The following is a 12,831-nucleotide window of genomic DNA, read 5'->3' on the forward strand; positions in this document are numbered from 1 at the left end:
CCAGGTGAAAACTCTTCAGACTCATACCATGAAGGTATGCATCCAAATAATAACAATGTAATGTAATTCACTTTTAAAAAGGTTACAAATAGAAAAAGAAAATCTTAAATTATCAGTATCTTTACCAGATTACAAAGGTCATGTTTTCTGGTTCAATAGTTTGTATTAATGCAGACTACTATCAGTTAGTAAACTTTGACTAGTTTTCTTTTTTTTTTTTTTTTTTGAGACGGAGTCTCGCTGTGTCTCCCAGGCTGGAGTGCAGTGGCGTGATCTCGGCTCACTGCAAGCTCCACCTCCCGGGTTCACGCCATTCTCCCGCCTCAGCCTCCCAAGTAGCTGAGACTACAGGCGCCCGCCACCACGCCCGGCTAGTTTTTTGTAAGACTAGTTTTCTTATAAGCATGATAAAATGTCCTTATAGGCTTTGTACACCAGAGCAGAAATAAAAAGTATCATTTTGAGATTAGACACTTTCCTCAAAGAATGTAGGAATGCCTGTTTGTAAATCATTTTAATGTAAATGAATTCCATCAAAATACAGCAAATGTTAACATAATTACAGTGTCCACAAAGGAAAATCACCCTATCAGAATTATTTAAGTGTAAAGGCATTTTAACGTCTTGTAGTTCAAGAATGAGATATCAATTTATACTACATAGAAAGTCTTCAGTCTGACCAAATGAATCCTGAAACTTCATCTGCAATAGTAACACTCACCTAGTTGCCTTAACTGAATGCCAGAAAGTCCCTTGTGGCTTAATACAATTTGATCAATTACTACATTTACAAGACTCAAGCATCAGTAAAAGTAACCATGAGTTGATTATATGTAAGTCTTTTCCAAAGTAAGAATATATTCTTTTCTGTTTTTTTAAAGAGTGATAGGATAGAAGATAGTTCCAAGGCATTCTAAAAGGAATGTCTTTTGGGGAAGCAAAAAACAAAAAAATATGCTTTTTGTTTCTTGCAATGTATAAAACAAGCACTGACTTTTATGGATGAAGACAATTTCCTTTGGGGGAAAAAAAAGGGAAATCAACAACAATAACAACAATAACTATAACCTATGGTAAAAACTCATCTCTTTGGGGAAAAAAATTGGCAAAGAATGGGTAATCCATATGTAATAGATGCAAATCACTTACCTTTACAAAACAGCTGATCTTCTGGAATCAGCCTTATGAAGACATCTGCACTGTTTTTATTTGTTCTGACCATAAACTTGCTTTCTAAGTGTCAGTAAAAGCCTTCTAATTTAATGAGGATTTGGAAGGCAATTTCCATTTTATGGCCTCAATCTCACAAGAGATGTAAATTTCACACCTGAACCCTAAGTGAGTATCTCTTCTCCATTTGGCACGCAAATAAGTGAGAGCTCAATATGTAGTAATTGTTTCTGTATTAGCATAATGCAATTCAAAACAGCATATTCAGTAACGAACCCATAATGCTAAGTAAAAAGAAAAAAATAATATAGTGATCTGAGGTCAATTATGGGAATCTATATTGGGAGTTGTTTAAAAAAAGAACCTGTAATCCCAGCACTTTGGGAGGCCGAGATGGGTGGATCACGAGGTCAGGAGATCGAGACCATCCTGGCTAACCCGGTGAAACCCCGTCTCTACTAAAAAAATACAAAAGCTAGCCTGGTGAGATGGCGGGCGCCTGTAGCCCCAGCTACTCGGGAGGCTGAGGCAGGAGAATGGCGTAAACCCGGGAGGCGGAGCTTGCAGTGAGCTGAGATCCGGCCACTGCACTCCAGCCTGGGCGACAGAGCAAGACTCCATCTCAAAAAAAAAAAAGAAAAGAAAAAACAGAATATTTCACTAAGTCTCCAAATATATCACCAGAGAAGTCAGGTTGTACCCTTTTAGTTTAATGATGCTAACAGTAGGACCAAAGTGCTAACAATAGGATGAAGGGGTACGGGGAGAATCTGTTTTCCTGTTGCAACCTCACCTCACGAATCCTGCTAGTTAGACTGCTAGTCTAACCTCACGAACGAATCTAACCTCATCTCACGAATCCTGCTAGTTAGACTGCTAGTTTACTGGGTCTGGGAACTCCATTTCAGATGTGAATCTGAGAGTTCCTCAGATAAAATATGTAATTTAAAAAGGATAGTTATATTAATTACAAGACGACAAAATATTTGATCTTTATAAAAGAAAAAATTATATCTACTATGTACATGTGTAGATTTTTCCTAATGGAAAAAGGTAAAAAGTATACTGAAGCAATTTACTACCAGGCATCACCTAAGAAATAAGGATATGTATATAACGTGCACAGACAACTTCATTTACAATGTTTTATGCATTTCCATATTTACAAAAAATGATTAGGCACACAGGTTGAGCATCCCTAATCTGAAAATCCAAAATCTAAAATGCTACAAATCCCAAAACTCCTTGAGTGCCAACATGATGCCACAAATGGAAAATTCCACACTTGACCTTATGTGACAGGTTGAGGTCAAAATGTAGGTGCACTAAAGTTTATTCAGCATCTCCAAGGGAAAAACGACCCTCCCAGTCCCCTTCATAGCTGCAATATATCTTTGTGTAAAGGCCCATATCCTGTCACATAAGTACCTCCACAAAGGGTAATAAAATGACATTGTGCAGGCTGGACATTCCAACAGCAGGCTCTCCCCAGTGCCCGACATGGGGCCAAGAACTAAGTGCATTACTGTTTTTTAATTTTGTTTTTGTTTTTTGCTTATTATCTGCTGTGTGGTATAAAGATATTGTTGAAAATGTCAAAAAGGCCTGCAGATAATTTTTGGTTAATAGTGATAACATACAGGTATTCTAGTGATGCTAGTGTGCTGCTTCACTACCCTGAACACATTATCTTTTCACTTATACATCTTATGTTTTGCTAAATATATCTATGTGTAAATAAGTGTTAGAAAATGATTGCTTAACAGTAGTATGTAAATTCAGAGTCAGGAGTAACACTGATGCCAAACCACAGATTATCCACATGGGTGGCTAAGATAGTAACACTTTTGCTTTCTGATGGTTCGGTACACACACTTCGTTTTATCCACAAAATTATTAAAAATATTGTATAAAATTACTTTCGGGCAATGTGTATAAGATGTATATGAAAATAAATGTCATGTTTGGACTTGGTATCTCAAGATACCAAGATATCTCATTATGTATGTGCAAAGACTGTAAAATTTGAAAACATCTGAAATCTGAAATGCTGGTCCCAAGAATTATAGACAAGGGATACTTAACCTGTATAAACCAAACACTGATTTGTTTTCCAATAATCAAGCCAGAAATCCCACTTTTTGGATATTGGTACGCTAAAACTTTATGTACAAGATGTTACAAATAATTTTGTGGGGAAAATTTTGGTATACAAGGCTTATAAAAATAATAACATAGTCAAAACTTTAGGAGTGGGGGTAAGCTTTCGGCTTTATGATCTGGTTTCAGGAAAACAAAAACTATTATTTCCTTCCTATAAGGCAAAATTGTTATTAAAAAAAAAAAGAACTAGTCTACTGAAGAGCAAAAGTAATAAAATTCATATTTCCTATCCATTAGTCTCAAAAGCCAATAGGGTCTCTATAGTGAAATCTAAGATATATAAATGAATGATATTATGTACATAACTGAATAGTTTCACAATTTTTCCAGTTGACTGTGGATTATTTTTATTCCTTCATCTCCTACCCCTTCACAGACTCATCTTCCCAACAAAAGACACTTAACAATTCAGTTCTGGCAATAAATACTTCGGGTAGTGTATCAATTACACTTCCTCAAGTACCTCATTTTCCATCATAAAGTGAGTTAGGTAAGGGAAAAATGTTGCTCAGTAAATTTCCCTTATACTTTAAAATTAATCTGATTTTTAAGAATTACATTAATTTAGGTCTAGTAAATCTTTTCTTTGTTAAGCTTTCACCAAATGAATGATAAATACTGTATTCTGAAGGGGTGATGGTAGAAATCGGCAGTTAACTGATGACCAGGGGAGTACCAACTATGACAACCCAAATCTGAAAGAATACATTAAAACTGTAAGAGCAGCAACAACTTTTATTGAGTGCTTATTAATTTGATAGGCACTATTCTAAGTGCTTTAAACAATATATTAACTCTTTTAATGCATAAAATAACTTTATGAGATAGGTACTACTGACCTCATTTTACAGAGGAAACTAGGCCAGAGACAGTTACACAACAGGTTAAGTTCACACAGTAGGCCGTGCAGCCTGGGTCAAATGCACAGAGTCTGGTTCCAGAGCTTGTGTTCTTGGCCCCCATATTTTACTCCCTACCTCAGAGGTTTGTGGAACAGAATCTGTTTGTAGGAGTGACTATATTTCAGGTAGACCTGGAAATCAAGGTCCAAGCTCATTCAAACAATCCCATGACACTGATTTCATTCAACAGGCATTTATCCTGTTTTGGAGCTAGAGTTAACTTACAATCTCAAATTTGTTATTCAGCTTTAAGTATATGACAGAGAAACTGGTAGACTCATGTAGTTAAGAAAGAGAATAAAAGGTCTAATTTAATCTTGTCACTGGTTAACTTGTTAATAGTGTCTGCTGTTTCCTCATCTGTAAAATGGGATGACAATACTAATTCAGATTCTCAATGGCCTTCAAAAATAACAGCCCTGGAATAGTCCTAACATTCCACATAACTCCAAGTAGTAAAATTCACCATCCTCTAAAGAGGAAGTTGTGTTCTACTGTTCGCTATGACTTTTCATTTTCAGAAAAAATAAAAGAATTTCACACATTACCCTTTAACTGGATTATCCCATATTACAAAACACAAGCAAAAGACAACATGCATTAAATGGGACACACAATGTGAAAAAAGTTACCATAGACTGCCAAAAAGGTGGTCCTCCAATCACTGCCAGCAAATGCATGATTATTATGAAGATTTGCACTTCAGTCACATCAATTCTGATTAGGTACAAAAAGCCAAAAGAGCAGAATTACTCACAACAATTTCAAGTTAATTACGTGCAAGCTTAGCAGCATTCCTCTATCATGCACAATAGAAAAAAAAATCTCAAATATTGAGGAAAGGGGAAAAGGAGGCATCAAAAATTTGTTATGAGCAAAAATCATATAAAATCCGAAGCCTTTTAATTTAATTTGATGAATTTCAAAGAGCAATAAAAACCCCTCCTTTGCAAAGGAAATTTCTGACTCATTGAAGTTGGGCTGAAACCATAGGTTAACCTTTCCCACCAAAACAAAAAAAAACAAAAAAAAATTGAGGAGGTATTAAATTTTGAGTATCAAGCAGAGGATTACATTGCACTGCTATAAAATATGAAATCTTGAAATAAGTGCTTTGTAGTATCAGATGAAATAAATGGTGCGCTTTAACTCACTGAGACTTTGTAACACTTACTGTTCTTTAGATATATTCATTTAATGTCTGCCATTGTATAGGTGTGAAAACAAAAATCTCCTCCAGTTCTCAAATTCTTATTCTTACTAGGTTAACTACTCTAAGACTTCTGCAAAGAAGATACTGAAAGCAGCCAAGAATTAGCTTTGGGGTTGCTGAAAATAATTTTACAGTCAAGAAGAGACAAACCTCATGCACAACAGGGCAGCAGAAATTAGAAGCCTGAAAGTGTGAAAAAAAGAATATGGGCAAAAAGACTGAGAAGCAAAACATACGCTGTTTTTCCTTTCCTCCTGTAAACTAGCACTTTCTACAATTTTGAGATTATCATTCTTAGATTACTGGATTCAAATGCCTTCTAATTTTGAGAACTTACCCTACAGATATGCTTGCACAAAATGATGTTTATACAAGGTTATTCACTATGGAATTATAAATTTACAATAGCATAATTTAAAAAAATTCCCTCAAAGGGAGTAGTTATAAAAATTATGGTACTTCCATAACATAGAATATTTTGCAGCTTTTAAGGAGTAGGGCAGCTCTCTATATACTGATATAAAAAGTAGCAAAGATATAGTAAGTGAAAATAAGTTGCAGAATGTGTATAGGCTATTTTTTGTGTAAAAAAGAGATAGTATTCTACTTTTATCTTTGCCAGTAATTGCATAACAAATTTCTTGAAAGATATATTACAAACTAAGAATAGTGGCTACCTGTTGGGGAGTACGGTATAGAAACTGGGGAGCTGGGAGATAAGAATGAGGAGACTTTTCACTGTATACCTTCTTATAATGCTAGTTTTTCAACAAAGTGAATAATTTATCTATTATAAGTAATTAGTCTGAAAGTAGATAACAACAGCAAAGGGATTCAATTCCCAGAACAGAACAGAGCCTCCATTTCTAAAAATATATAAAGCAGGTAATCTGTAATGTGAGTTTAAGATACATAAGCTGTCATGCTGTGATAAATAACTGGGTTGAAACTAACGTCTTGCAACTAAAAAAAATGGGTCTTTGTTTGCCCAGGAATGTTTTTTAAACAGAAGCTTATTTAGCTGCATACATACAGTGATGTAGTTATCTTGATATACACATTGAAAAAAAAATGGACTGAATTAGGCTAAAAAGAATCTGTAGAGCTGACCTGGTGACTGGTGTTGCCAATAAGGGGAATTACACTCAGTAGCAGATTCAGGAGACTAAGCAGGTAGGTGTCAAAGATGATCGATTCTGTCTTGGGTGGAGGAGGGTAGACATCTTAGAACATTTTGCTGGATATATGAAGTAGCCTTTTGGAAGGGGAAGGGCCAGAAGTATAGAATTACAAAATAAAAATGGAGGGAACCTCATGCAATTAATCTTTGTACCATGGATTAATATAAAAGAGAATAGGAAACATAAAAGATCTTTACAAAGTCTCAAATTGGGATTCTCAGGGCAAGTTTTATAGAATAGTCATTTGAAACTTTCAAAGACAGAATTTTCTTAACCATTCTAATACTAACATTTTATTTAGATGAATAATGTCTTACTATTATGGAGAGAGGGCCAGGAAAACTTACTTACCAGTTGGTAGTTAGTTAAGAATATTTTTTCTTATTTGTTTATCTGATTTAGAAGACTATTCTGAACTCCAGGATGAGAATCTTCTGCTCTGAATCATGAGAACTGCCTATCATAACTCCTGGAAGTGTGGTTCTAATCTTGACTGTCAATGAAAAAGGGTGCATGCAGTGCAAAGTCATTCCCAGGGATGGGAACTAAAGCAAGCTAAGAGGGACAGGTGGTAGAAATGATAAACAAGAGTTTATGATTCTGTTTAGAAGACAGCTAGTTATATGACAATTCATTCTTCCACCTTTCCGCTAAGAAGTCTCAGTATGGGCTCAATTTACTGTAACACATACTAGAAAGAGGCTCATTTTAATCTTTTTGGCCATACAGGAAATACACAGTTATTTAGAGGACAGAATATTATATAAGGGCAGGAATTTGGCATGTCTGTAATCACTTCCTTTTTATTATTATTATTATTATTATTATTATTATTATTATTATTATTCTCTGAATCATGAGAACTGCCTATCATCAGTGGAGAATCATCAGTGGTAATATTCTCAAGTGTTGGGACTGTTCCTCAAAACCAAAACAAAGAAACTGACCACTAGTACCACACCAAGAAAAAAACAATGAAAAACAAAACCAAAAAACCCTTCAAGACACATGGGATATGTGGTCAAAGAGCATCCAAACACCAGTGATTTTTTTAACAAAACGTTTTATATGGGAAAACAAATTACTTATGTGTCGCATTAGATTTCTACAGCCTAAAGTTGTAGAGGGAGAAAATTAAATGATACTAACCACAATTTTCTATATCTATGAAGGTACATGAACATCTTGACTAGTGCTGCTTTAAAATAATTTCCTGGCTTCATGTGGTGGCTCACACCTGTAATCCCAGCACTTTGGGAGGCCAAGGCAGGCAGATCACCTGAGGTAGGGAGTTTGAAACCAGCCTGACTAACATGAAGAAACCCTGTCTCTACTAAAAATACAAAATTAGTCAGGTGTGGTGGCACATGCCTGTAATTCTAACTACTCAGGAGGCTAAGGCGGAAGAATTGCTTAAACCAGGCAGGCGGATGTTGTGGTGAGCTGAGATTGTGCCATTGCACTCCAGCCTGGGCAACAAGAGCAAAACTCTGTCTTAAAAATAAATAAATAAATAATAATTTCCTATTTCTACTTTATTTTAATATAGGTTGTCAAAAGACAACAAAGAATTCTCCCAATTACTGGGGATAACCCATAATGAATATTCTCATCAGGACACACTTAAATTACTATGACAAGCCAGAAACAAACACTGTTTTGATGGCTGTCACAAAAATAAATAAAAAGAAGCAAACCATTCATCTGATGGGGAAGCTATAAATGTGACAGTCTGAGGTCAAAATAACCTTCAACGCCCATAATAAACTTTAGGCCAATCATTCCTTACAACACTCTAATGGTCTACTGATTAACAGAGAATAAAGTGTACTAAATGAATATGAATAAACTTCTCAACAAGGGAACAGAGCATCTCTTTAGTTGGAGTGATGATCTCAGGAGGTCTTCATCACTACAAAAAGCTTAGAAAACTCTCTGATCAAGGTAGTTACTACATCAGAAGTGCAAAATAGCTTTTAAAAGGGGGGTAGAACAACTCCAAAGTAAGTTAGCTAACTATGAGAAAAATTTCTATTTTGAAAGTTTCCATTTGTTTATCAGTGTTACCTGACAAATGCATCTGGTTTGAATTCCAGAATTCAGTTTTAATTGAGGGATGTGAAGGGATTTAAATGGCATTCTATGAAAGCTAAGCACATTAATCATCTTTCCCACAAATTTTTAATGTCTTTCCCCTCTAAAATCAGAAACAGACAATCCATTGTTCTTCTACATGTGACATATGCATTTCAAAGATACACCTGCAGTTATTTTGTAAACATAAGTATTTTTGTTAAACTATACATAGTAAATATAATTGTGTTGTAGTTTGGCAACACAATTGTTTGTATTAGTTTGGTTAACATAGAATATGCATTAGGGATAAATTCACAATGTCAAAGAATCCCCAATTTGTACAATTTGACCTGTGAGCTATTGTTAAAGAGAAGCATTTTGTTTAAAAAAATCATCTATTTGAAGAAGTCTAGATTCTTACTCAAGGATTAGATAGCTATTAACTCCAGATTTATAATTATCTGTAAATGGATCTGAAGCTCTAGGTAACTTATGGATAACCAGAGCATGACATTCATTATAGATTCTACCAGAAATACCACGGGTGGGGTGATCTGTTGGTGGACTGAAATAAAGATTACCTAGAAATTAAATATACTGATTTTGAATATTTTACTTTCTATCCTTGATAAGGGACAAACTGGACATGGTAATCTTAATGTTAAATAATATTAACCATACAGCTGAGTGGTAACTTGGAGTATTTTTAATTCAAGTGTTATAAATTTGGAAAACAGACAGCAAGACAAGTCTATTTTTGAAATAAGCTTAATTATTAAAAACACATTACCTACCACATGAATGACTACATGGATCTTCAGACTTTCTGAGAAGACTAAAAAGAAAAAGCCCATTGAATAACTCTGAGTAAGAAGAGAAAAATATAGCCAAAGGCTAGAATAGAACAAGTCCTCTAACATAAAAAGAAATAGAGTATAGGTCTCAAATTTAAGGGGCAGCCTATCTTTATCGCCTTTGAAAACAATAAGACCTGAAAGGAGAATCCTCTCACAATCTCTGAGTTAAATAAAGGGATCATGAGCTTATTCCTCCTCTCTAACTGGCACAATAAAAAATTTGCCAACCATTAGGAGTCAGCTAAAGGTCCTAATGTAACAATAATGAAGACTTATTATATGCTTAGCACTACAGTAAGCACATTACATTCTTAACCCTTTTAATCTTGACAACCACCCTAGGAGGTAGGAAATATCACCATTTTGTAGATGAGAAAATTTAGAAAGGTCAAGTGACTTTTCCAAGGTTACAGTGAAAATAACCTTGAAGAGAAACCGGAACGTTGTTCCCATGCAGTGCTAAAACTCTTCGTATTCTAATACAATTTTACCAAAAATGCTAGAATACAACAGGAAATAGCTTATATATAGTTTACATGCTAATAAATCAAATTCATTTAGAAACAAATTATTAAGGACAATTCTTTCTGAAGGTTTTTTCCAAACTTCATAAAAAAAGAGTATATTTGACAGTCTCATTTTAATTATCAAATCAGTTTAAGCAGTAAGTATTAAAAGCAAAAGAAAATCTCTGCAAGTTAGCAACTGGTAAAAAACAGTATATACGGAGAAAACAAAATATTTTGAAAACTTTTTTTATGATGTTAAAATGCATTAGTTTCTAGAAACATTTTAACAGAAAGGGCTCTATAAATATAGGGTACTTTGTTATCAGAGACAAGGTGAAAGTAGATACAGTCAATATTTTGACTGTTAATTTCATTAAGAACATTGGTGGAAAAGACCTTTGCTAAGTATAATCAACAATAATAAAAAAAGGGCTATCAAAAATTATAAACCTATAAATCTAGACAACTGCAATGAGCATAAAGCTACAGGTCTTTGGAGAAAGTACCAGAAGACAGTGTAAGGGTAAAGGGAGACTAATGATATACTTCTTAGTACAGTCGGCCCTCTCTATCTGTGGGTTCTGCATCAATGAATTACACCAACCACAGATCAAAAATATTAAAAGCTGTATCTGTACTGAACACGTGCAGACTTTTTTCCTTGTCATTATTCCCTAAACTTTACAGTATAACAACTATTTACTTGGCATTTACATTGTGTGAGGTATAAGTAACGTAGAATGACTTAAAGTATACAGGAGGATGTGTATAGGTTCTATGCAAACACTACATCATCTTATATCAGGAACTTGGGCATCCCTGGATTCTGGTATTTGCATGAGATCTTAGAACCAATTTCCCACAGATACGGAGGCACAACTGTATTCTCCACATTCCAAGGTTATTTTGAAAAAAGATGCAGAATATCCCTCACCATGAATTTGTCCTCAAAGCCAACATTACTGCCACTGAATAACTGGATTTACAACACTGAAATACACTTTTCAGAAAGAACTCAGCCAGGCAGGCGGATCATGAGGTTAGATCGAGACCATCCTGGGTAACACAGTGAAACTCCGTCTCTACTAAAAATACAAAAAATTGGCCAGACGTGGTGGCGGGCACCTGTAGTCCCAGCTACTCAGGAGGCTGACGCAGGAGAATGGCGTGAACCCGGGAGGTGGAGCTTGCAGTGAGCTGAGAGAGCGCCACTGCACTCCAGCCTGGGCGACAGAGTGAGAAATCCGCCCCCCTCAAAAAAAAGAAAGAAAGAAAGAAAGAACTCGGCCAACAAGGAATTCACTATTTCTGTATTATTGAAGCAATATTAAAATTTTTACAATTCTTTTTTTTTCAGGGCAGGAGACCTAATGTAGGAAACCTAATGAACCCTTGCATTGATATAATTATCTGTCAGGTTTTCATATGAACAGTTCTCTGACATTCTCTGAACTGCCAAATAAATTGAATCTAAGCCCTATTTTTTCTTATGCTAAAGTGTGAATGATTCTGGACTATCTCACTAGGAATACATTTCCTAACAATGTTTTTAAAAGTCATAAGGTCAAAATTGCAGTTATAAGAAGAGAAAGAAGGGTGAATGCTGTAGCTCATGACTATAGTTCCAGTGCTTTGGAAGGCTGAGGTGGGAGGAATGCTTGAGGCCAGAAGTTCAAGACCATCCTAGGCAACACAGCAAGACCTGTCTCTACAAAAAAAAATTTAAAAATTAGCCAGGTGTGATGGTGCAGAAAGGTGAGGTGGGAGGAGCACTTCAGTCCAGGAGTTTCAAGGCTGCAGTGAGCTATGACTGTGCCACTGCACTCCTGCCTGGGTGACAGAATGAGACTCTATCTCGATTAAAAAAAAAAAAAAAGAGGAAAAAGATATATTACTTTTAGCAGTACACTAGAGACATATGTATTTACTGAAAAGAAAAAAAAAACAAAAAAGGAAAGTATTCAAAGAATGACTATAGTAACATGAAAAGCTAAGGATATTTAGTTTCAAAAGCACAACTAAGAGTGAAAAACATTAAGCAAAACAAACAGAAATCAGAATAGCTTCCAGCATAAATATTATACAACACCAAGACTGCTGCAAACACAAGCAGAAGAACTAGTATTAGACTGCTTAAAGTATATGCTAAAGAAGTTAACAGAACAAGCAGAATCTTTCCTACATTAATATAAGATCATCTCAACTTCCTTACCTAAGAAAAACTCTGCTTGCTTTATTCTGTTTTCAAAATAGAAATATAAAAAAAATTCTATTTACTGGTGGAAAGGTATTTGTTTTAAAAAACAGTACATAGAATAAAAATTTTAGGCACAATAGGCAAATGGGAGAATTGGCTTTAGCATCAAATCACCAGAAATACTACTTTTAAAAAATTTTATTTAATAGGGTGGATTTTTATTGCCCTAATATTATATATTAAAATTATGTTTTCTAACAACCTGTTTGTGACATACCAACAGGAAGACTTTTGATTTTTCATGTTTTAATTATTCTGTGCATGACAAAGGTGCTGTCTTTATTGAGTTCACACCATTGTACATCAGATAGCATGAATATTCTAGCAGTTACCGTGAAGTTCCAGAACCAAGGCCCCAGGGTTCCTGTGAGAAGCTGGCATATTATAATTATGATCTGGGACTCTGTAACATCGAATCTATACATAAGGAAACAAACATTTCAAAATAACTTTACTCGGAACTTTTGCTAAAGAGCCCTACTAACACAGGTAACAAAAACAGA

The 12,831-nt window shown here is 35.0% G+C and overlaps 1 protein-coding gene across 10 annotated transcripts in view; it reads right to left on the bottom strand.

The window, feature by feature from the left end:
* Positions 1–12,831, bottom strand: part of CEPT1 (choline/ethanolamine phosphotransferase 1) — a 46,181-nt gene that overhangs the window by 5,575 nt on the left and 27,775 nt on the right. For 5 of the 10 annotated variants that reach the window (XM_015148072.3, XM_015148086.3, XM_015148062.3 and 2 more), the window contains exon 5: positions 4,868–4,952. In XM_015148072.3, the coding sequence (XP_015003558.1) occupies positions 4,868–4,952 (85 nt within the window). Of the gene's footprint in view, positions 1–4,867; positions 4,953–12,660; positions 12,746–12,831 lie in introns of all 10 variants that reach the window. The other 5 variants (XM_077951406.1, XM_077951404.1, XM_077951402.1 and 2 more) reach the window with 1 other exon arrangement.

This window comes from Macaca mulatta, chromosome 1 (genome assembly GCF_049350105.2).
Source record: "Macaca mulatta isolate MMU2019108-1 chromosome 1, T2T-MMU8v2.0, whole genome shotgun sequence".
Taxonomy (NCBI): domain Eukaryota; kingdom Metazoa; phylum Chordata; class Mammalia; order Primates; family Cercopithecidae; genus Macaca; species Macaca mulatta.